This window comes from Protopterus annectens, chromosome 1.part0 (genome assembly GCF_019279795.1).
Source record: "Protopterus annectens isolate FY-2018-M chromosome 1.part0, PAN1.0, whole genome shotgun sequence".
Lineage (NCBI taxonomy): Eukaryota > Metazoa > Chordata > Ceratodontiformes > Protopteridae > Protopterus > Protopterus annectens.
In genome coordinates this window covers 1,717,329,578-1,717,355,043 of record NC_056725.1, presented here as the reverse complement: position 1 = coordinate 1,717,355,043, position 25,466 = coordinate 1,717,329,578, and the positions used below count along the sequence as shown (strand labels likewise).

The 25,466-nt window shown below is 41.1% G+C and overlaps 1 protein-coding gene across 1 annotated transcript in view; it reads left to right on the top strand.

Annotated features, from left to right (window-relative positions):
* ADGB (androglobin) overlaps positions 1 to 25,466 on the top strand; it is a 4,124,629-nt gene that overhangs the window by 2,618,697 nt on the left and 1,480,466 nt on the right. The window contains exon 23 of the mRNA XM_044074542.1: positions 20,600 to 20,734. Within this exon, the coding sequence (XP_043930477.1) occupies positions 20,600 to 20,734 (135 nt within the window). The remainder of the gene's footprint in view (positions 1 to 20,599; positions 20,735 to 25,466) is intronic.

Genomic DNA, 25,466 nt, shown 5'->3' with positions numbered 1-25,466 from the left:
ATTACAAGTTAGATATAATTTCCAGAGGGAGGGCGTCCTTTGGCTCTGCAGTGCTCCGGAATATTCTTCCATGAGGACCTCCCAAGTTTATGGTAGCTGGGGACTCTGTCCCACAGGTTGATGAACAAATTAAGCTAACTACTTCAGATAAAGAAGTTATGTACTCACCATAACGTTCCATCTGAGTAGGTAACTTCATTCAGCAACCAACCCCCCCCCCTCCGTCCCCCTAACCTGTAGTTCGTCCTTGAAGGATTTTTTGTGCTTCCTTTTTCCAGATGTCATCAGGTTAGGATGTTCAGGTGATCCTTTGTTAGTAGTATTCTGTGATACTATAGCAAACTTGATCTGAGGACAGAGAGAGATGGCAGGGGGTTATGGGTAAGGGGGAGGAGCTTGGAGCTCAGATCTTAGCTGAATAAAGCTGCCGGCTCGGATCCGATTCGGATCCAGTACCCACAGGTTGCTGACAAATGAAGTTACCTACTCAGATGGAACGTTATGGAGAGTACATAACTTCTTTTTTTACCTTCACAGAACAAGTCCATTCAGAAAAAAATGAGCAGCTCTCCTACACTCAAAATATGTTGAGGGAAAAGTGACTAAAATATTTCTATCCAGGTGGTTATACATCCCACAACAAACCTTTATATTGTAAACATAGGACCCATTCTATGATAGCCGTAGCAACTTCCACAACTTTCTTTAGAACCCACTTTTTGGATGATATAAGTGAGGCTGCTGTTGAGCACTGCAAACTGGATTGTACCTCCATTTTTGAGCTTAATGGGATATCTGGTCTTATAATTACATTGAAAAAGACTGATTTATGGTCTGATCTTACTAGGGAGGACATCAGATGGGGGGGTGCAATGTTCTCCCATATTAGTGAGTAGTATGTCTAGGATATTTGAGCCTGTTGTAGGTGTGCTGACTAGCTGTTTCAGAGCATTTGCATTGACAAAGTCCAAGAACATCTGAGCCAGCATGTTTGTAGTCATGTATGTTTTCCAGTCGATGGTAGGATAATTAAAATTACCCATGAGTAAGGTGTTGGTCTGCATGGCAAGTGACTCCAGTAAGTCCAGGTATGCAGTATGCTTTTCCTGTTTCATGGTGGGAGCCCTATAGCTAGCTATGATTTGGTAGGTGGCTTTGCCTATAGTTAATTAGACATGGAGTAGCTCAAGAGAGTCATACTGTTTGACCAGTCTTGAGGTGTACTTATCCTTAATGATGCTGGATACACCTCCTTCTTTGGTTCCTTCACACTCAGTTTGTCATCTGAATGTATGGAAGGCATTGTAGCCCTGCATGCCCTGGGTGCTTTCCATACCTTTGAACCATGTCTCGGTGACTGCACAGATATCAGCATCTTCCAAAGTGAGGAATGCTTCCAAGGAGTGCAGTTTCTTGTTTAGATGTCTAGCATTAAGCAGCAGTACCTTGAGTTTATCTAGACAGGATTTTGTTATGTTGGCAGGTTTTTTTATTTTGACACTGCCTAAAAAGGCACAATAGTGGCTAATGCCTCTGCCAGTATCTGAAAGCCTAGAGGAGACAGCTGCAGACCATCTCTGGTAAAGTAGCATGGCCTGTTGACAATGTCTTCTCAGGCTGACAGATATTGGATCCCCTTGGACTGTCACCAAAAGCTAAGCCAATTGTTAAAGTCAATCATTTTTTTGTTTGTGTTGTGGAACCTTCCTTGGGGAAGGTAGAATATTGCTTTAGGCTAGGCTTATATGTGCATGTGACACATAATCTAAATGCTCAGTCATATCTGTCTTCATTATAGTCCAGTGAGGTACGCCTCAATGCATTCACTCCCACATGGACCTTGATGGAGTTATACTGGTATTTGTGGTTGAGTGGCTTGAGTGCTTGAATGTCTTGACAGAGCCTGGCACCTGATAGGCAGCTAACCGTAACCCATGCCTTATCCAGCCTGGTGAGAGGAACATCCACGTGTTTCGCAATGGAGTCATCTATGACCAGTAGATTAGGTTTTGTGGTGTTATGACATATGGGCTTATTTGTTGAGACAGTGGTGTGTATGTGTTGCAGTTGTTTTTTCATTGCTATGTGTGTAAGGGATTTCTGTTTGGGAGGCCTCAGATCTTTTGGTAAGTTACTAGTGAGTTCCTCTGCATATGTGGGTTTATGTGTTGTATTCTTATTTAGTGTGAGAAGTGTGTTCTTACTGCAACCTGTTTGGCATTTGATTTGTCCTTCTGTGAGAGTCTTGCCTCCAAATTCGTAGTGTAACTATATCTGTCACATAAAGTATTGTTTGTTTGAATCAGAAGTAAGTGGTTGTTAGTACACATGAGACAGTTGCTACTTGCCTCAGGATGCTGAGGTCTAACAGGTTGGCCAGAGAGATGATGGGAAAATATATATATATTTTTGAAACTGCTGAGGTACAGCCACAGTATGTAAGAGAAGTGCAAAAAAAAAAACTTAGAGCCCTTTTGTGTGATTCCCAGCTCAGATAGACCAGCTAAATACCTACTGCCATTAGATAAATAATCCCAGTCAACCTAATGTAAAAACACAGTAAAGGAGTGTCCAGAGTGAAATGCTACCACAAACAAACTTAAGATATAAAATGCTACCACAAACAAACTAAAAGGTATGTGTATGGCAGTGTACTTTAAACAACTTATAAAAGTGTGATTATTCAGTAAAAGTACTTAACTTTGTATAAATGAGCAAACAGCCACTCAATTGTACAGAATTTATAAAGGCAATAAAAACAAGATAAGCTGATTAATAAGCCCTCCAGTCATTAAAACTACATGCAGAAATTTTAAGTGCTTCCCCAACCTAAACAGAGCATGCTACCTCTCAGTGCATTAGATGGAAAATCCACTGACCTCTTGATGTAAGAACAAGTGCTTGCTAGACTGTAAAAATACACTAATTTATCCAACAGCTAGCTAGATAATGAATTCAGATCAAGTAAATCAATAGAACAGACAATGAGAGGCAAAATGCACTTTTTCAATATAAGCACAAGGAAAGGCAAATAAATAATCCAGTATATCAGCAGCAGTGTAGAAAGGGATGAGCTTATTAAGCTCACTTTATAGTAGGGGGTGGACAGCTTAAAATCACCAGGTTTAAAAAGCACATCAACAAACAGGAGGGTGAGCGGGAAAAACTAGCAGGGAATCACCAGCAGTGCTTTAGTTTATGTAGGCTTGAATTATTTTCAGCAAATGACAAAGGCCCAGAAATTCACTGTGTATTTAAGTATCACTCAAGAGACAATTAACCAATGAAAACATGATAAATGTGCAGCCTAGATAATTAAAGTGTCCGTCTCTCACATAGAAGAAGAACACCAGGCAAAGCAGATTTCTTATAATAGATAACAAACTGGAGTAGGTAAAACAGAAAGCAGCTCTATCAATCACAAACAAAAAATGTAGGTTTACATTCCTCATACAGCAGGGCATAACCAGCAGTGCATTAGTTTATGTAGACTTGAATATGCAGACTTGAAATCTTTTCAGCAAAAGACAAAGGCCCAGAAAGCCACTGTATATTTAAGTGTCACTCAAGAGAACATTAACCAATGAAAAACTGCATGAAATGTGCATCCTAGATAATTTAAGTGTCTATCTCTTACATAGAACTAATACAGCAGGCCAAGTAGATTTCTTAAAACAGAAAACACAATGGAGCAGGTAAAACAGAAAGCAGCTCTATCAGTCACAAATAAAAAAATGTGTTTTACTTTCCACACCCAGCAGGGAGTCACCAGCATATTTTTATTTTTTTTTTATTTTATTTAATATTTGTTAACCAGGAAGGTCCGACTTGGAATGAAGCCAATTTTCAGCAGAGGCTCGGAGAGAAATGCATATACTTCAAAATCCACTGAAATTGCCAATCCACATATGAATAAAACACCAGGCAAATTCCATTTAACACAATAACCTTTATTTAGCAAGATTGAGCGCTTAGACTTCTTCAAAATGAATAAATGCAGGAAAACATACTTAACAGTCACGTGATGTGTTATATAAATGCAAGTACTTAATATTCATTTGCTTATATTTTAACATACAGCCTATAGAGGTAGTGTCATTAATACCTGGTGCTTGGTCAGCATTCAAAGTCATTTGCCAGAACAACTCCCTCCTCAGTAACAAATTTGTCCAGTCCTCACCAGAGCCAGATCAAGGTCATATGGAGCCCTAGGCAGGACACTGGTCTGGGCCCCCCCCCCCCTCCATCACGTGATGTCAGGACTTTGTAATACCACCCATCATTCACAGTCCTTGCTTGTTGCATTCAGTCTTTCTAGTACATTTCCCCAAACAAGCTTTACAGTTTAACTTTACATGATTTTCTGTTTGAGAAGGCATCCAAAAGATCATCAAACTCCAGCTGTTTGACCAAAGCCAATTCCACTGCTAACAAATATAAAGCAAATAACCGTTCTTGGCCCGAGGATGCTCTTTCACTTTTTATCCTTTTTAAACAAGAGAAGGACATCTCCCCACTGGCATTGGCAACAGACGAGTACAGTTTCAGCACTGGGGAATTCTTCCTCTAGGTCATGGTCAACAATATAATCTCTCATTGAAACAGAGCTATCTATGCAAGTTTGTGGGATTAAAGAGGAGAACTGAAAGAATTATTTTGTGAAACATTCTGCCGAGTCATCTGCATAGTAGTTTTGTAAGCGTTTTGCACAGCTGCACAATTCATTGTGTGTCACTGGTAATTTCAAGTTTAAAATTTTAAAGTGGCTATAAAGTACTTCATAGGACTGGCTTATTTTTTTAATTCCACAGCTAGACTACCTGCAATTGCATTAAATATCTCAAAGATCAATTTGTCTCTTGCAGAGAAATCTTGTTCTAACCTCAACCTCTGACTGTGCAGCACACCTGTCTCTATGTTTAATCCCAGAGATTTAGCATCTTAAAAACATAGTATTGTAATCACAGCACATTACAGTTGTAAAAATGCATTCATTTTTCTAGTTTTAAAAAAGTTTCTTAACGTACTACCATCTAAGATTCACTAAAAAAGTATCTTAGGCCATTACTTTACGTAGCAGAAATTCACTGCACAACACCCACAATGAAAACCCAAGTACACTGCAAAATGTCAGACTGGCAGTTCATTAGCTAAAGCCAAAGCTATACCTCTGTTTGCTTCTGACTGTATTACAAAACTTAGAGAGAACAGGGTATTCACGACTCCAGTACATAGCACACATAGGACTGCAATTCTAACCAAGGAGTTTACAGCTCAAAATTCCTATGAATTGGACTCTACAGCTTTAGCTGTTTGGAAGCATGCCACTGATACTGCATAACTTGACTGAAACTTCTGTGACACTGCTTACTTAGTACGCACACATTCTTGACATTAGTTTTACACAGCCTCCTCTGCAGGCATCCGACAACCCTCAGGTGGAAACACAGCACAACAGCAAACTGTGACAACAAAAGTCCTCTGAAATGCTGTTTTTTTAATACAATAGTTGCATGCATGTGTATCCATCTGCATATGTATGTGTATCTGTATATAGTGGGTGTATTTTTTTACATAAATGTGTGTGTGTGTGTGTGTGTGTGTGTGTGTGTGTGTGTGTGTGTGTGTGTGTGTGTGTGTGTGTGTGTGTTTGTGTGTCAGACAATTAGGGGCACTTAAACTATTACTACTATTAACTTGAGACACTGACAGAATAATAAATCAATGTACTGCCATAAAAGGAGATATTGCCAGCCCAGCAATTTGGAATTTAGTAAATAATTATATGTAATTTGTGAATATCAACATGATTTATATAGAAGTGTGACAGAGATACTGCCAGCACAGCTGTCTGGAATTTTGTAAATGGTTATGTGCGATTTGTGAATGTTAACATGCTTCATGTAAGATGCTTGAGTTACAACTGTATTAGAACTGTATGGTATGTGTATATCAAACTGCTGGTACAGATTTGTGTGTTGAAAAGTTATAAAGTACAGAGCTTAAGGATGTAAGCACACTGTACCCTACTGGATTAGAGCAGAAATGCACCTGCAATATTGTAACTGTTTATATATATATATATATATATATATATTTACAATGGAAACTGGAACACCAGAGGTTAACTTCAGAAAAATAGCTGAAATTAAGTTACTTTATAGCCATGTAATAAAATGATGTTATCTTTCAGTTTCAGTGCAGTAATAGACACAATGTCTAGAACTAGAGATTTACTGCATTGTCTTGGAAGTGTTTTTATTGTTTTATGACTTCCAGGATCTGCCTTAGATCTAAGAAAAGCCTTGTCTATGTATTTTCACAGGTAGATGCTAAATACTACCAGATGCATCAGTGGGGGTTTTACATGGGATAGAGTTAGATGACAAGAAGTGATGTCATCCTCCAAGCTATCCCAGCAGTAATATTTGAAATATTAATTTAAGAACTCTCTGAGAGAGATAGAATATTTTGTATTTTCTTTGACCTGACAAAAGCAGCTAGAAAACCCACTCACCACATTTGGCTTGCTTGCTCTGTATGTAAGTTAACTAGGATATAATAATTCTCTAAATATAGTCAGGAATAAAGCAAAGCTTAATTTAGATGTTTTTCTTTATTTACTTGAGACTGTCCTGCAATGTGGTTTTAAATATTTCCTGTGATTTTTGACTCTGATGTTACTGTAATTATGTACTGAGTATCTTCTTGTTCTTTTATTATTTATTATTAAATATATTTAAACCTTTCATTGTGGCTGATATTTGTGAGAAATATTTAAGTTCTCAGAATACTTGCATATTTATTTGGTGACATTATGGGCCAATCCTAACAGCCTTGCTCTTGGTCAAACTAGCATTTGTATCGATAGTAACATTGCACAGTAAGATTGGCACCCTTTGTTAAGGGCCTTAAAGTAGCTGATAAAGAGTTGGCTGGTGGCAGTAATAACTACATTGTAGTCTGGGCAGAAAGGGGCATAGCTAGTAAACCTGTGGCAGCCTTTCCAAGAGGTAGGTGTGTGTGTGTGTGTGTGTGTGTGTGTGTGTGTGTGTGTGTGTGTGTGTGTGTGTGTGTGTGTGTGTGTGTGTGTGTGTGTAAATCAGATCGCAACTTGTGTGTGTGTGTCAGCTACTTGGGCAGGGACATGAAGCACTGATTGGACAGAGAGGGTGCTGGAGGTCTTGGCTTGGCTACTCAGCTGAGATCTCAACCCTATAGCTGTGCCAGTGGGGAGTCTTATTGGGGATCTGGAGAAAGAGGGAGAAACCACCCTGGACTGACTGTGGTCTCTGTGTGCTCTTAAGGGAAATTATACTAGATGCAGAAAGCTGCATCTGGAAATACTGTGTGTGTGTGTGTGTGTGTGTGTGTGTGTGTGTGTGTGTGTGTGTGTGTGTGTGTGTGTGTGTACCTGTCATGCTACCAACGTATGTCCCCCACTGTTGCCAATGATGAGGATTGTGGCTCCTTTGATTACTGGGACAGAGGTGGGGCATCATATGAACATTTTCTGAATTAAAAAAGTCTATAACTGTACTAGTGTCATTAATAGTGTAATTCATTCACCACCCTTTCTCCAAAAGTCATCAGCCAGTCACCATCCATAGGTTACCTCTCAACAAATCAGAGACAAATCCAGAAATAATTAGGAACAATCACAACCACTTTTAAAATATTACTACTGTTAATTTGAGTACTGACAGAATAATAAAAGTGAATCAAAATACATTTTCTGAAGTAAAAGAAGCATATAACTGTAATAGTGTCATGACTTTATTTAGTATTACTGTATTATTCACCACTTGTTCCCCAAATGTCATCAGCCAGTCACCAGAAATTATTAGGCACAATTAGGGAGACTTAAAATGTTAGTACTATTAACCTGAGCCGCAGTAAGAAAAGTATACATTTTCTGAAGTCTATAACTAATTATTGTCATTATTTAAATGTAAATTAATTCACCACCTAACACAACTGCACAAGACTAAAATGGGGTGCCATCATTTCTCCCAACTCTCAAAACTATCTGTTAATGGTAAACAAGTGATCACATGAAATGCTACCACACAAATATTGGTAACAAAATGTGCTTTTACTCCACACCATAGCTATCAACCAGTCATAGACAAAAAAAAAATACATCAAAGTATCAGCCAAGAAAAAAACACAAATAACCAAGTATAAAACTTGACAAAAGGTCAGCCACAACCCAACAGTGTCTAATAATTTATTAACAAAAAATAAATCACACAAAAGGTTTTAGGGGGGTATCGGGGGTGTTTTATTTTTTGAAGGCTTTCAATAAAACAAAAAGTTTTATAAGATGTGACATAGGCTCAAATGCATATGGCAAGAAACAACTGTATAAAAGTTCAACCTGCCAAACAATGTATGCATGTAACACAAAAGCTGGAACTAGACATTTAACAAAAAAGGTGTTATACATAAAAGGTGAGAATAATAACTTTTTAATACAATTATGCTTTCGTTAATGTTTTTAAATGTAAATGGCCTGACAGATAAATACAAGCAAGAAAGAGTAGTAAACTGTATTAGAAAAGGTAGAGTGCAGATAGCTATGTTACAGGAGACACACTTAGAACTGAACATGTAAATTTACTAAAGAAAGGTTTTTAGGATGGTTATTCAGCAGAATGCCTGGGACAAAGGAAAAGAGGAGTACTTATATTAATTGCAAGAGGAGCTACAATAGTGATAGAAGAAGATAAAAAAGATAATAATGACAGATTTGTAGTGCTAAGGGGCTACTGGCAAGGGAGGAGGATTACACTAGCATGTATTTACATTCCAACTAAAACTGCTATAATGGAGCTTAAGAAAATTCTGGAAAAAATAATCAGTTTTCGACAAGGAATATTACATGTGAAATTGTTCAATGTCACCGTTTGTTCTTACGCATGGGTTCGGAGCCGATCCTCGGCTCTGAGATGGCCACTTCTACAGCTCTGCATCTTGAGAAAGCTCAAGGCACAGTCCTATCCCACAATCCCCTAGTGCTAATCCTCAGATCTAGTTTTCTGCGACAGCAGATGCATTGCAGAAGCTCGGGCCAGTAAACTTTTTCAATTTTTTCGAAGTTTTCTCTAACTTGCCTTTATTTAGTATAGATATTTGAGAAATATATATTAGTCTTTTACTAGTGTAGTTGCAGTGGGAGTGATATATTATTATTACTATTATTATTTTTATAAAAAGTTTTCTAAAGGCAATTTTCAGGACTATTATCCTGTCTTTTTTAACAGGTGTTTTTTCTTTAAGAAAGGCTTAAGTCCTTACTCCTTTTTGTGTGTGTGATATATCCATACCTTTAATTTTTTCTTGTTTTCAGGTGTTTATATATATGTCTGACTTTTTCAACATGTCTGAGAAACAAAAATCAGGCTTTAAGAAATGTCAATGCAGACAGAAAATGTCCATCATGGATAATCACTCTTCCTGCGTCTACTGTCTTGGCCCTCTCCACTTACAGGAGGACTGCTCTATTTGTCATTCCTTCAGTGGGAGGGTCATGATGGAGAGACGCAGGAAGTTAGTAGACAGGGGTTTATTAAAGCCCGAATTTCAGGAGGCCCTTGACAAGGCTGAATTGGTATCCAAGTCTTCGAAGGGGTCCAAGTCTTCGAGAGTGTCTGAGCCAAAGTCATCGGCTCCGAGCACCTCTATTAAGATTCGGACACCGGCTCCACAGACTGTGGTGTCGGCTGTCGAATGTATATATTTGATTGAGACTCCGGTCTTGGAGCTGGTCTCGGAGGTTCCGCCGCCATCGTTCCTTCACTCGGTGACGACTTCGGCCCCTTCGACCTGCTCTTCGAGACCCTTATCTGATTCGGATGTGGATCGAGTGATACAGAAGTTAATGGAGAACTCAGCCCTTTCCAAATTGATCGAAGTTTCATCCCAGCTGGTTTCGAAACTCGAAGCCCTCCCTGGGTCATCTACTGCTCCTCCTACGAGACCTGTCGAGTCTTCGGAGCCGAGAGTCGAAGTTCTGATGATGGTAGAACCATCGATACCGAAGCCTACAGCCGTGCTTTCAGTACCGTTGACCTCGACACCCTCGGAACGGATCGAGGGGTCCCGGAGCTGACTATCGTTCCTTGGTTCCGGGACGGACAGTCGAACCGAGATGTCGGTACTGACTCTCCCCCTAGGAGCCTTGGCTCAGATTAGTTTGGCACTGTCCTCTGGGTCGGAGCCCGGACCCCCGGTATCGGGGATTGTTCCTGGTTTCTCGAAACCAGGAAGGTCTTCGGATCCAGGTACCAGTGCCTTCGACGCCATGAGGAAGGTCTTGTCGAAACAGACACATATCTCATCGGATTCTTCTTCTCCTCCCCCTAAGGGCCCACATTCGACTTCTGTATCCTCGGCTCCTACGAAGCATCGAGACCCAATGCCTCAGTTGCCCCCAGAGGGTGCTCCTGGTTCCTCGGACTCTTCTCCAGAAGCCCCATCTGAAGAAGTACCAAGGAAAAGACTGTGCAAGAGGAGATACATAGATTCCCCACAGGAATCTCTTACATCAGATACAGATTTAGATGAAGCAGAAGGGTCCTCACAGTCCCCCTCGGAGGATGTCTCCTTTGCAGACATCCTGGAGATCCTAAAACAGAGAGGAGATTGACAGCCACTTAACCCTTCTGTGGATGAATCAGTATTGCTGAAGGCATTCGGGGCTCTACCTCCTACCTCCTGGGTGACCCCTCCCTTTGACGAACTTATGGACTTGATAGCTCGTAGGGCTTGGGAGACACCTGACATGGTGGAACCAGTTCCCCGCAGGCCGAATAAGTTTATAACAGCCCCCCAGGACAAGAGTTTTCTTGTCAAGGGTGTTCCAGTGGATACTATGGTGGTGGCGGCAGCCACTAAGAAGGACATGTCAGAGTCCTCTTCCGCTGTCCATCCTCCTAATAAGGATTCTAGGATGATGGACATATATGGGAAGCGCATTTTCAGTCCTGTGACTTTTTCCATGCGATCGCTGAACTACTTGACGCATTTTACGCATTTACAGAGGGATCTCCTCAAGGAACTCGGAGATACTCTCCAGGGTCGTACAGATGCTGCTGTTACCGAGAAAGTGACAGCACAACTTAATACCCTTAACTCTGTAGTCAACTCCTCCATGAGGCTCATTTCATATGCGGCCGAAGGTGCGAGTAGAGTGGCAGCTTCAGCGATTGCACTTAGGAGACAATCCTGGCTGCAGCTGTGCTCCTTTGCGGAATCCTTCAAGTCTTCCTTTACTAACGTCTCATTTGATGGTGCCTCTCTTTTTGGCCCCAAAGTAAAGGAGACCCTCACTAGGTGTGAGCAAGAAGGGAAGACCCTATCTGCTGTAGGAGTCCATTTCTCCGCCCCTTCCAGACCATACCCCAAAGGGCAAAGAGGCAGAAAGATGTGGTTCCGTAAGACACAGGGTTCCTTTCAGTCCACACAGAGTGATAATGCCCCTTCCAGAGGCTGAGGAGGGAAAAGGAATGGAAGACACCGACCAAATGGCAGAGGGGGTCCGCAAAACCAGGGAGACAGAGATACTTTCTCTGGCAAGCCCTTCCAGCACTCCTGAGAGGAGGCCCGACTGTCCTGCTCTGGAGGCAGTCGGGGGATGCTTAACTTTGTACCCGCTGGCCTGGCGAAATTTAACTTCAGATGCGTGGGTACAAACTATAATTACCAGAGGTTACGACATAAAATTCATAAACGTTCCCCCTACCACCAAAAGATACCCAGACGTTCCACCCAATCTGCGGAATCAGGCAGCCTTAGAGATCCAGAAGCTGCTTAGAAAAAGAGCCATCCAAGCAGTCCCAGCAGACCAAATAGGATCCGGAACTTACTCAAGGTTCTTTTTAGTTCCAAAGAAGACAAGGGACTGGAGACCAATTCTGGATCTCAGCAAGCTAAACACCTTCGTTGTGAAGGAGAAGTTTTGGATGGTCACGCTACAGTCAATCCTTTCTTTTCTGCAGGAAGGAGACTGGATGTGTTCTATAGATCTCAAGGACACGTACTACCATATAAAAATGGCCAGACCGTCCAGGAGATTCCTGTGCTTCCGGCTAGGAGCCAGTCATTTTCAGTTTCGAGCTCTGCCATTTGGCCTCACCTCAGCCCCCAGGGTGTTCACCAAGTGTATGGCAGTAGTAGTGTCTCACTTGAGGCAACAAGGATTCCGGGTGTTTCTGTATCTAGACGACTGGCTCCTCTCCGCCACCACCGAGTATCATCTGCTCCAAGCAAGAGATTACACAATCAGTCTTTGTTCCTGTCTTGGCGTTACAATCAATTTCGAAAAATCTACCTTATCGCCATCACAGCGTATCTCATTTATAGGGGCAGAACTGGACACTACTTTGGTCAGGGTCAGGCTTCCACCAGAAAGGGTTTCAAAACTAAGGGAGCAAATTGCAGTACTCCTTCAAAAGACAAAAGCAACAGCAGAACAGGTTTTGAGAGTCCTGGGATTAATGTCAGCTGCACTGGTTGCAGTCCCTCTAGGAAGAATGCACATGAGGATCATTCAATGGCTACTGTTCGCCCAGTGGTCCTATCAGCACCTGCCGTTGTCACACGAAATTCTGATCACATCCTGCTGAAAGCAGGATCTGCGATGGTGGATGCTATCTCAAGACTTGACACAAGGTCGACCTTTTACCCTACCAACCCCGATAGCAACAATAACCACGGATGCTTTCCTGATCGGGTGGGGGGGTTTGTTCCAGGGAAAGACGGTCCAAAGTCAATGGTCCAGAACAGAATGCAAACTGCACATCAATGTCCTAGAGCTAAGAGCGGTGTTTCTAGCATTGCAACACTTTCACGGCGTCTTACCTCAAGGAACAGTGGTAGTCCAGACAGACAACATGTCAGTGGGCTGGTACATCAACAAACAGGGAGGAACAAGATCTTATCCACTATGCAGAGAGGCCCTCAGGATCTGGCAATGGGCTGTCTCCACCGGACACTTTCTGATAGCAACACACATTCCCGGGACATCCAACGTAATTGCGGACAGGTTGAGCAGAGCCATCCTGTTACCTCACGAGTGGTCTCTGAAATCTCAAGTGGCGGAAGCGATATTCCGCAAGTGGGGCCAGCCTTGCTGCGACCTTTTTGCATCGCCGATGAATGCCAAATGCAGAAGCTACTTTGCCCTTCTCCCTCCACCAGGGAGCGTCCCCAGGGATTCACTGGTTCACGATTGGCCCCCAGGTCTCCTTTATGCTTTTCCACCCATTCCGTTAATCCCCAGGTTTCTACAGAAAGCCAAACGTCTGGAAAGGACCATAATTCTAATAGCCCCATTCTGGCCTCGACAGATCTGGTTCCCCTTTCTTCAGGCCCATCAAATCGAGGAGCCATGGATTCTGGACCCAGTTCCAGACCTTTTGACCCATGCGTCAGGAGCCCCTCATCCATCCCTGCAGGCCCTAAAATTGACAGCTTGGCTGCTCCTCTTCCCTTCCTAGCCATGTCAAGCCTTTTGTCCCCTGCGGTTAAATGCGTAATTGTTTCCTCTCTTAAACCATCCACTACAAAGACTTACCGGAGCAAGTGAAAACGTTTTTCTTATTGGGCATTACAACAAGGATTAGATCCAACAGAAGCACCGGTGCACAAAATTTTGGAGTTTCTGTCTAAGATCTTTGAAGAAGGAGCATCATTGTCCACAGTTAGAGTCCAACTGGCGGCCATATCGAACTTTCATGTGGGTAACAAAAATTCTTCCATCATGTCCCGCAGACTTTGCAAGGCGTTTTTGAAAGGCACTTTTCACCTCCGTCCTTCCATTCGTAACCCAGTTGCTCCTTGGAATCTTTACCTAATTTTATCCCAGTTGATGTTACCCCCTTTTGAACCAGCCTCCACAGCCTCTCTTAAGTTCGTGTCATGGAAAACCTTATTCTTGGTGGCTATAACCTCTGCTCATAGAATTTCGGAATTACACGCGCTATCTGTTCGACCTCCCTACTTGATTTCCCACTCGGATAGAGTGACATTACGCACCAATCCGTCTTTTCTCCCAAAAGTTTGTTCACTTTCAAATATTAACCAATCCATCGAACTTCCCACCTTTTTCAAAAATCACACTAACAAGTTGGAATATATGCTGCATAAGTCAGACGTCCACAGACAACTCAGGTTTTATTTGCAAAGGACAAAAGATGACAGAAAATCAGACCAGCTATTTATATCCTTTGCTGACCAAAGAAAAGGTATGGCGGTTACGAAAGTTACCTTGTCTAAATGGCTCACAGATTGTATTAAATTTATCTATTCACAGACGAAACAACAATTACCTTTTCAACCTAAGGCTCATTCTACCAGGGCGATGGCCACATCCCTAGCCCATGCAGCCTGTTTGCCGTTGGATACTATTTGTGCGGCAGCAACCTGGACGTAGCCTCATACCTTCATTCTCCATTATAAGTTGGACAAGAACTCCAAAGATATGGCCTCCTTTGGTTCCACGGTACTCAGGAATGTTCTCCCATGAGCCACCCAGGGTAAAGGAGCTAGGGACGCTACCCATGCATAAGAACAAATGGCAAGATTGAACAATTTCACATAAAGAAGTTATGTTCTTACCATAACGTTCCATGCGAATTGTTCATCTCACCTTTGTTCTTACTACCCACCCTCCATCCCCCGGCCTATGTTTTTTTTTCGGAGAACTGGATGATTTGGATTCCAGTTCAGCTTGTCTTCAACACCTTCTGTTAGTCTCTGGCTGCTTCTGTTGTCAGGGTACTCTTCTCATTACCTAGGTATTTTTTGGGCATTGCTGCCCCTTATCTTTAAATTATTGCTAGAGCCTGGGGTGCATTGTTATCTTCTGGTGTAAGCAAACTAGATCTGAGGATTAGCACTAGGGGATTGTGGGATAGGACTGTGCCTCAAGATTTCTCAAGATGCAGAGCTGTAGAAGTGGTCGTCTCGGAGCCGAGGATCGGCTCCGAACCCATGCGTAAGAACAAAGGCGAGATGAACAATTCACATGGAACGTTATGGTAAGAACATAACTTCTTTTTACATATCATCCTACCAATGTACGTCCCCCACTGTTGCCAGTGCTGAGGATTGAGGCTCCTTTGATTACTGGGACAGAGGTGGGGCGTACATTTTCTGAAGTAAAAAAGTCTATAACTGTACTAGTATCATTAACAGTGTAATTCATTCACCACTTTTCTCCAAAAGTCATCTGCCAGTCACCATCCATAGGTCACCTCTCAACAAAGCAGCTGACACACACACACACTTTGCGGTTCAGGAATACCCATATTTATGGGGACATGATAAAATGAAATATTCAGTAGTATCTATTAAAAATTATTCTAGTGTGGCAGCTAAGGATATGTGGGAAGAAACTAAACAAAAGATAATACAAAAACTGAGAAAATAGAAGCTTTGTTTTATGGATATGGATAGTGAAATGCAAGCAGTTAAAATGTTTTTAGTCTCTTTAGTCTTAGACATGGGTGAGGCATATTTCCATCAACCAGATGAGAAGCTGTAGGTAACAATTAATAAAGAGCTGAAGGACTTTATGTGGGAGAGGAAGATGGTAAGAATCAAGTGGGATAAGCTGATTCTTCCAGTAGAATAGGGTGGATTGGGATTACCCAATTTGAAGGAGTATTTCAGAGCTACACACTTAAGACTCCTATACATAGCACAAGCAGAAAACTATAATTCAAAGTGGAAAGGGATGATGATGAAACATGGGGCAGCTCAAGAAACAAGGAGAGACTGGGATTTTGGATGCAGGCAATTTAAGGAGAATAACAATAATCATGCAGAATATTATATCCATAAAGTCACAGAAAGTATTCTAAGAACTAAATCAACATGGGAATGGAGAAAGGAGATTCTGCAGATAGGGATGACTACAATTAGGGATACATACAGTAGTCAAGAGGGTGCCAGAATTTATTAGAGAAAACTGGCAAAGGAACCAAGGTATTGGGAGCACATAACTAGATAGGAAAAGATGAGTGAATAGGAAGACACCAAGAATTTATTTGGACTGCAAATTACAGATTGCCTTCCGTATCAGGGATTGATATCAGAATATAGGCAAAGAGAAAGAAATGGGGGGGGGGGTCCTAAATGAAAGACCAACACTGGTAGAGTTTTTAATAGAATCTAGGACAGAAGCTGCCTTTAAAAAGGAATAATTAATATAGCATATAAAATATTACATGGTAACTATAAGAATCAAGCAGAGGAGTTTAGAAAGGAATGGAAAGAGAGACTGGATAAGCAATTCTTAAAGAAACAATGGGAGGATATATGTATGTCTCCCAAATATGCACAAAAATCTAGAAGATTTAGGATTTTTGCCTGAAAATGTTTATGTAGATATTTTTTTATACCCCAAGTAGGTGCCAGAGAATTTTTCCCCTGGCAGACATTAAATATTGGAGGTATGAAGGCGAAGAAAAAGGTAACTGGGAACATATTTTCTGGGAGTGTGGTGAGTTGGCAGACTATAAAGATTCCCTGTGGGATGCAGTCTCAGAGATGCTGGGTGGGCAGATTGGTCTGACAAGGGAGATGATTTTTCTAGCTGTGATACAGAATCAGAATTGCCTAGATGTGATAAGGCCTTGCTGTGTCTAATAATGGTGGCTGCCAAAAAAGCAATTACTAGAAAATGGAAATCAAAGTCTAAACCAACTATACTGTCAGTAGTGAATATAGTAACAGAGATAAAATAACCATTATTGAGATCTTTAGAAAAGGGTAGGAGCAAAGTACATAAAATGGGAATTGTTGGAACATACACACATGGGAGGAATGAGGTCTAAAAGGTGGTAGGACTTAAATAAGCTATGTAATGTTTGAATGGGAAAGATTGGGTAGATTATAAGTGATGTGTAATGTTTGCAACTGGGAGTGTGTCAGTATGGTTTGTGATGTAAAATGCTTTAGACTAGGATTGTGTCAGTGCAGTTTGTTTTCATTTATATAAATGTTTATTGCCTATGTAGTAAGTGATGGTATAATAAAGATGTTTCTTGTTTAAAAAAAAGGCAGGAATTGAATAATTTACATCAAATGCCTCTTCAGAGACACATAAAAATCGAAGTCTGAAAATAGCGGAGGCTCAGGCCTGAGCCATAGCATTTCCCTTTACCCCACTGTAGTGTGATCCAGGAGTTGGTATATTTAATTAGGGGTGTGGGGGGCACAGCCCCCCATATTGGGGGATGTGGGGGGCAAAGCCCCCTACTTAGTTATGTTTTAAATAGTGTGTGTGTGTGTGTGTGTGTGTGTGTGTGTGTGTGTGTATGTGTGTGTGTGTGTGTGTGTGTGTGTGTATGTGTGTGTGTTTGGTACTAGTGATTTCTTCCCAGGGAAAGAAATTGCTGTTTTGACTGTTCGCGGTTTAGTGCGTTCGGTCTTTATGTGTCGCTGAAAAGGCATTTGATGTAACACCTCTTCGCAATTTTAATATAGACCCATTGTCTAGACACTGTGAAGGGAGTACTGATCCACACACTCCAATTATAAAACACTTCCCACTGTACACTGTATGTTTACTACTACCATCATATGCACTGGCCAGCCTGATACTGATGCCTGCCATACTGCTTATTGCATCATTTTGCTTTCAGGGCCATGGACATTATTTTCCCCCTGTACATTTGCTTATTGAAATTGTGGCACAGCACTAAATTTTTCTCTTTACCCACAGAGAATTTGCAACAGCCACATTTCTTTGCAGCTTAATGTCACTTCAGCCATGTGTCCCTAACCAAATATACCACAGGGAAATCTCTCACTGCATAGGTACCTGAACCTAAATCTAGTTATTTTTGATTATATAACTACCTCTTTCTGCCATTTGTAAAGGACAAGGTTGACTCCCATAGCTACTCCTGATTTTGTGAAGGACAGAATTTGCCTGGTGTTTTATTATCATCATCCTTATCATTAACCCCCTTTTTTCCTCATTTTTCTACATGGAGTTGGGGTGTCATGTCAACTGTAGTCATCTCTCTCTATTCAGTGCCACTCTCCTACCTTGTTTGATACTCATGCCTATCTGTTGCAGGTCTTCTCTCACACAATCTATCCACCTTTTTGCTGGATGCCCTTGTTTCCTCTTGCCTTCGTCCTGTCTGTCCCAAATCTTCTTCACCAGATTGCCTTCTGCTTTTCTGCACATGTGCCCAAACCACCACAATCTGTTCTCGTTGACCTTTCTTTTCTTTTCTACTTTAATTTCTGCTCTTAGGTCTTAATTTCTGTCCCACAGTGTGCGTCCTACCACCTGGCTCATGCACTTCATCACTGTCACCTCAAGCTTCCGCAACTGCTCTGCCTTTACCTCCAGGTTGCTGTACCATACATTAGTACTGGCCATACCACTGTTTTGTGCACCTTACTTTTCAGCCTTTTTGGCATTCTTCTGTCATATAGCAGCCCTGAAACTCTGTGCCAATTGGCTACAGCCCCTCTAATTTTAGCTTTGATCTCATTCAGACTTCCCTTCTCCTCATCCACCCCTCTCAGGTACACTAACCTGTTCCACTACTTTCCCTTCTATCTAAATTATTCTTCTGTTTTTCTGCATTTGCTGCCATTACAACTTATGGGTCTTCAGGTGGTCTCTGTTGAGCTTACAGCCTTCTCTGACCATTGCTTGCAGCTGATTGTTGTTGTTGTGTCTTTCGGCTTTTCCCGGTTAGGGGTCGCCACAGCAGAACTCCGGTCCGCTAATGATTGGCAGTAGATTTTTAAGTGCTGGCTTGCCAGGCCTAACACACAACTTGCAGCTAATTGTAACAACCAGTATTTTATGTTGTGGGTGTACTGTTTCACTGGGAATGACTTTGCAATCGCTGATTTTAGCCCACTAGAGGAAGTCTATCCAAGTTACATATTGGCCATTCTTGTATGCAGTCTTGTAAACATCTCTCTTTCTGAACCATGCATTGGCTGCTATTAAGTAATTTGGCAGAGAGAAGTCTAAACAGGTCTCTCCTCCTTTATTCCTGTTGCCCCATCCATGTGGACCCTGGCAGTCCTTATATACTGTTCTGTCTATCCCTCTTTGTGTATTCAGGTCATCCATTATCAATGCCAATTCATGTTCCCCTGCTTTACTTAGCAGGTCCTGTGACTGCTGTATGAATGCATGGTTATTCTCATTATCACAACCCTGCTGTGGGGCATAGGCTGAGATTATGAATACTGTCCTATCCTTATACTGGAGTCTGATTGCCATGAGTCTGCCACTAATTCTGATTACATCTCCCACTGTCTTCTGAAACTTCACCCTCACCACAATTGCCACACCATTTCTAGCCTGTCTTCCTCCTGAGTAGTAGACTCTGAATCCCAAGCCAAGTGACTTTACTTCATTGTCCTTCCATCATGTCTCCTGGATGCACAATATATCCAACCTTCTCTGTACCACCATATCATCAATTTCCAAGCTCCATCCTGTCAATGAACCTACATTGAGTGTAGCAATTTTTAGTTCATGTTTGGCAGGTTGATTGGTTTTACATCCAGCTTTCGTTCAACAGAGCTATTCCAGGTAACCCAAGCCAGGCAACTGGAAACTGGCAAATACCCATGCCTATTTATGATAGCATTAGTCAACATGTTCGAATCACCTAGAGCCATATTTTACACCATTAAGTGGCTAGCCCTGCCATAACACACAGTCCATGATCCATGTTCTGATATCTTGAGGATACTGCACACTAGAGTAGATGCCGAAAGCATTTGATCTGCACAACTCTTCCCCCAATAGGGTACCATCTACACTCTGTGCTGCTGTCCACAACTCCATTCCTAGGGGAGTTTGAGATGAAAATACTCAGCATATTTTTGAAAAGTGGGAGGAACCCCACAGAAAGATATGGAGACCATGCAAACTCCATACAGGCATTGACTGGACGTCAGGATTGAACCTTGTGACTTCTGGGAGGAAAAGACTTTAAGCATTATGCCAGCTGGTCTCCCTTGGTGTTTTATTAGTCACTTATTTAAAGTAAGACATTAAATGAGGAAATAATGTTCATGTAAGGCTTGAGAGAGAGAGAGAGAGACAGTGTTTTTAGTCACTTATTTAAAGTAAGACATTAAATGAGGAAATAATGTTCATGTAAGGCGAGAGAGAGAGAGTGTTTTATTAGTCACTTATTTAAAGTAAAACATTAAATGAGGAAATAATGTTCATGTAAGGCGAGAGAGAGAGAGAGAGAGAGAGAGAGAGAGACTGACTGTAGAAACCCAGGTCATGCCCTGGTATATAAATGCAAGATTTGCATGTTACATTACAGTGTTCATTTCGCAGTAAAAGCTGAGAGAGACTGCTGTGACATTTACTGAGAAAATAAATCACACTACAAGAGATGTGTAGGGAGATTACTTAATTCCTTCTCTGGATTCATTCTTGACTGGACTAAGTCAAGGATACTCTTTTAAGCTTTTAAACTAGACAATACTGAAATGTTTAAAGATCATACTATGGTTATGTATGCATACTGCATTGTCAGTATTATTTTTGATTAAATGTTTTTCACTTTTGTTATGTATTTTGCAGAAAATGAAGGTAATGAGCTGCCTACATCATGGCAGAATAAAGAACCAACTGAAACAGAATTACAGGCAGCAGTCATAATTCAAGCAGGATGCAGAGGGTTACATGTTCGAAAACTCAGGGATGCCAGAAAGCCTGGTAGGCACTTATTCTGCAAATGTAATGTAATACTTGCAAAACAGCAGTTCATCATACTGGAATCTTGCATTTCAATGTTTAATTTACAAATCAGATTATGTAATCAGTGAGAGTTACTCAAACTTAAGGCACTGAAGATTATTATAAATCCCTCTAAGACAGTCTCTGAGTTTTGCCTATTACCAGCAACATCTATGATAGCTGCTCCTAGGTAACATATTGCATTATTTAAACAGACATTTTTTAGTTGACATGAATATTTTTGTCATGAATGGTTACAACATTGCAGTCATAACTGTGTTGTGTATGTCCTTTTGAAAGACCTTGCCCTCATGTTACTGGATGAAAAGTGGTTTAATGCTCATTTTAATCATGCTTACTTTTGCTCTTGATAAAACCCGCGGTGGTGGTGCTGCGGTAGCGTTGTCGCCTCACAGTAACACGCTGTCCAGTTCGATTCTCAGCTAGAGCGTCTTCTGCGTGGAGGCATGCGTGAATGGGCGTACCTTCGTTGAAGGTTGTGCATCAGGGCTGGTAACTCAGCATGTAAAAATCAACTACCAATCATTAGCGGACTGGAGTTCCGCTGTGGCAACCCCTAATCGGGAAAAGCCGAAAGACACAACAACAACTTTTGCTATTGATGTTGTTAACTGATAATATTATTTGATAGATTTAAATATCTTAGTCTGAGAATCCCCTGAATGGATAGATATAGGAGTGCAGTGTTCTTCCACCTACTGTCACAACATGTTATTGAAATGTCAATATTTTGCATCTGGGATGCATACTTTCCTTTATGCCTGGATCAGCCATCCTTACCATGTAATTTAGGGATAAGTGCACCTCTGCTCTTCTAGTATGGATCTCAACCTGTGTATCTTGGGAAGTTTTTTTACTTAATTCCTAAACACCACAGATCATATAAGTGTACCTATGTTTGTCAGGACCACTGCAGAAGCTGCGTTTTTTTTGTCTGGGCTCATTATAAAATGTGTAAAGCTGACAAAATTACTAATGTTTTAACCCTAACTAGACTTCCAAGATGGCTGCACGCTGATCAACAGCTTAACTTCAGCTGTTTCAGTGTGAAAACAGAAACCGAGAAAAAAGAGTGATGTTGTAACTGTTTTCTGAGTAAAATACAGTTACTGGCTAGTAAGTACACTGCCTGGATGCCAGCAAAGAAGAAAAAATAGAGAACCTGAAAGAAAATCAACCAACAAAAGTGAAGAGAAAACACTGACTGGGAAGGATTCTGTAGCTGCTCAGCAAAAAGTAGCTCAAAATTCTGCATTGGTTCAAAATATGGAAAAAAGAACTCAAATATATTCAGATGTGATTAAAATAAATGAAACATTTTAGGAATATATAAACTCAAATAACAGAAGGCTTGAAAATGAAAGAAACTTTAGTTAGCTGCTCAGAAAACTGATAAAACTGCAAACATCAGAGGTTTAAAATGAAGAAAAACTGAGTATGAGGTTTCTCTAGAAGAGATGTTTCAAGAAAAAAAAGAAAAATAGTGGAGTTAGAAGACAGCGCATGCAGAGAAAATCTCAGATTTTCTGCAGCTCAAGAGAAACTGGAAAGATCAGACTGAATTAATTTTATGAAAGCATAAATAAGCAACTAGACAGGTATTCTACAGCAAGATTTTAATTGAAAGGGCTTCAAACCTGGGCACAAGAAAGCAGCCAAGACCTATACTATTAAAGATGCAGTTATAACAACAGAAAGAGTTGATCCTGACAAAACTGTGGCACAAGACAAAAGTATTAAAAATGAAGACAGCAGAATGTTTGTGGAAAATTATTATTCACTGCACATCAGGCAGAAGAAAAACACATTTATCCCAGCAATCAGGTTCATAGGTAGGTACTAGACTATCTGCCCAAAGTCATTTATAAGCCTAGCCAGAATGTGTTGTCTTTCGTCACCCCCTTAGATTAGTTCCCTGTGCCTCTGTCCAGCAGAGCCACTGAAGTGATCCCCAGGGTAAACTTTCTGTTTCCCATCCACTCGTCAAGGTTTCTCTTGAAGAGTGTTAGTGAGAGCTCTGCCTAATGTAGATTGGAATCTTGTTCCAAAGCATGGGTAGTGTCGAGAGGCCAAGATGCTGTATACAGCAGTCTTCAGAGTACTTTTTCCTGGAGGATTAAAGACATTTTTTGATAAAGAAGAGGCTAATTATGAAATAAAAAATGTTATCAAACAAAAACTAAGCTAGCAAACAGGAGGGGACTCTTGTTTCTCATTCTTCTGACAGTAAGATTTATAGAGAGACTTTGTCAGTGAAACCTTTTCTAGTGTGCCAAAGGAAAATGCTTGAGAGACAGAAAAAATACAACAGATGGCTAGAACAATCAGGAGTATCTTGGAATTGAACCAGAGTCTAGTGTTGTGAGATGGAGATGAACAGGAAGAAAACAAGCAACAATGAAATTAGTAAAAAATGGGGGCCTGTTAAGCATCGGTCACATTTGTAAAATATGGCATTGCAAGAAAAAGTGTCTGAAAGGACTGAATTTTTGTTGACTTTGTTAAACTTGTGAGTGGATTGGAGGGCATATACTTTGACATTGCCATTAATGTTTAGCAGGACACTAAAAAGGGAAAGATTAAGTATAGGTTAAACAAGTTTTGTTCTTATTACTATTTTTATAAAACATTTCATGATATGATATAAATTGCATGATGTGATGTTCTCCATTTCAGTCTTCCTCAGCCCACAGGTTCTGATCCAGTCCTGGGATCCGATTAGGCCTCATACTCCAGAAGTTGTATCCAACTCTCAAGCTTCTTCCTCTACCCATAATGCCTTAGTTCATCCCCATTACCTCGGATCTCATTTGCTTCCATTGTGCCCAGATGCAAATTCCTCTCTTGAGCTGGATTATGCAAAATATTGAGTTATTCATTTTTTTCATTCCTTAAAAAGTATTTTGTCTGATTTTTTTTTTACTGTCTATATCTGTCCTCCATCTTAGTTTTTCTCTAACATTAGGACTACTACTATTTGAATATAATAAGTTTTTCTTACCATAGCTGGTATTGACTTTACCCATTACTCAGGATAATCCTTTAATTTTCATTGTTAGTAATTATTCTTTCTTTCTATTCCCTTTCCTCTTAATCCCTTTCATCTTCTTAAAAATATATATATATATTTTTTCCTTACACTGACCTTTTGAGGTATTTTTACTTGGTATTCTGTACTGTTAGTGTTATCTACCATGTTGGATAAGCCAAAGGTTTCAAAAAATGCACTTCTTTTGGGCATAAAATTCTGAATTTGGATGCTGACAAGAGTGCGTATATTGCCTCAGAACCAGTCACCTGAATACAAAGTCTTCAGTATGTTCAACCTTCACCCCAAGGGTCCTGGCTGAACATTGTAATAAGTTAATATTAAAAGGTTTTCCACTTGCTACTTCTACTCAGTCTTCTGGTGCTTAAACCCCCTACAAATTTGTCAAGTCTGCTCCATTGGAGCACAAAATCAGTCCCCGCCGAAGCCGCCCATGACTTCATTGGAGCCACCAGTCAAAAGCCAAAAAAATCTCAGATTCGACAGAGTCAGATCCAAAGACCTGACCCTCGGATCTAAAACCTTCTGATCCGAAATCTTCAGATCCAATAATCATATCATCCAGTCCAGCTCCTCCTTCTTTGGATCCTAGGTCCATGGATCCAAAAGCCTGGCATATCTCAAAGCAGTCATACACCAGAGTATGTCGTTAAACTTATCTCTCCTACTCTGTGATCTCCACTATTACAGACCCCCAAATGACATTCAAGACCTCAATCCATTACATCCTTCAGATCCTCCAGAAGTTCATCAGTAGCAAGTGTGGATAGGATGATGCAAAAATTTCTTAGAGCTCAGATCCAGATGGGGGTCATACAGGGTCCATTCCCCATCAGATCTGTGAGCCTCCCTTTGTCATCCCACACTATTCTTTCTCCTTTTCCAATCCATCCATTTGTTTTGGAGTCTCAGGATCTGAAGTTCCTGAGAGGTCCAGAGTCTGATCTGAAGAAGATTTCTTCTTTGACTTTGATGGCATTCCTGACTGGTTCCACTCTGATACCATCGGATCAGAATGGTCCCAGAGCTGAAGTGTCAGCATTGGATCCTTGGGGCCAGGATCAACTCCGATGTTGTTGGATCCATACCTGCCCATCAAAACCTTGGCCATGGACAGTTCTGATCTGGTTCTATCCTCAAGGCACTAATCCGGGAGCAGTCATGAGCTGCATGGGTTGGAAGCTTTAGCTCTAGCTCAGGTGGAAATGGCTTTCCCAGGTCCATCTGCCTTTGAGATTGTGGAAAAGGCTTTTTCTTTCTCTTTAGAGAACTGCCTTCTCGTTCTCAGGTCCAGCCCCTATTCCCTCGACTCCAAGCTCGGAGTTGATCAGACCTACTCCACAAGGACAGACAGTTCCAGCAAGTTTCCAAGAAGTTCCTGTAGAAGAACTTCCCCTCTCTTCCTGCACTTGCCCTGAATTTCCCACAGAGAAGATACATCGAAAGAGAACATGCAAAAGGAAGCACATAGAGTCCTTGCTAGAGTATCTCATGGAGGATACCAATTTTGATGAAGAAGAGTCCCCCAGATCACAACCAGATGATATCTCATTCTGAGACATATTAGAGATCCTTAGACAAAAAGGTGGTTGGTCTTCCAAAACCCCCCCTCCAGAAGAATCTGTATTTTTGGAAGCTTTT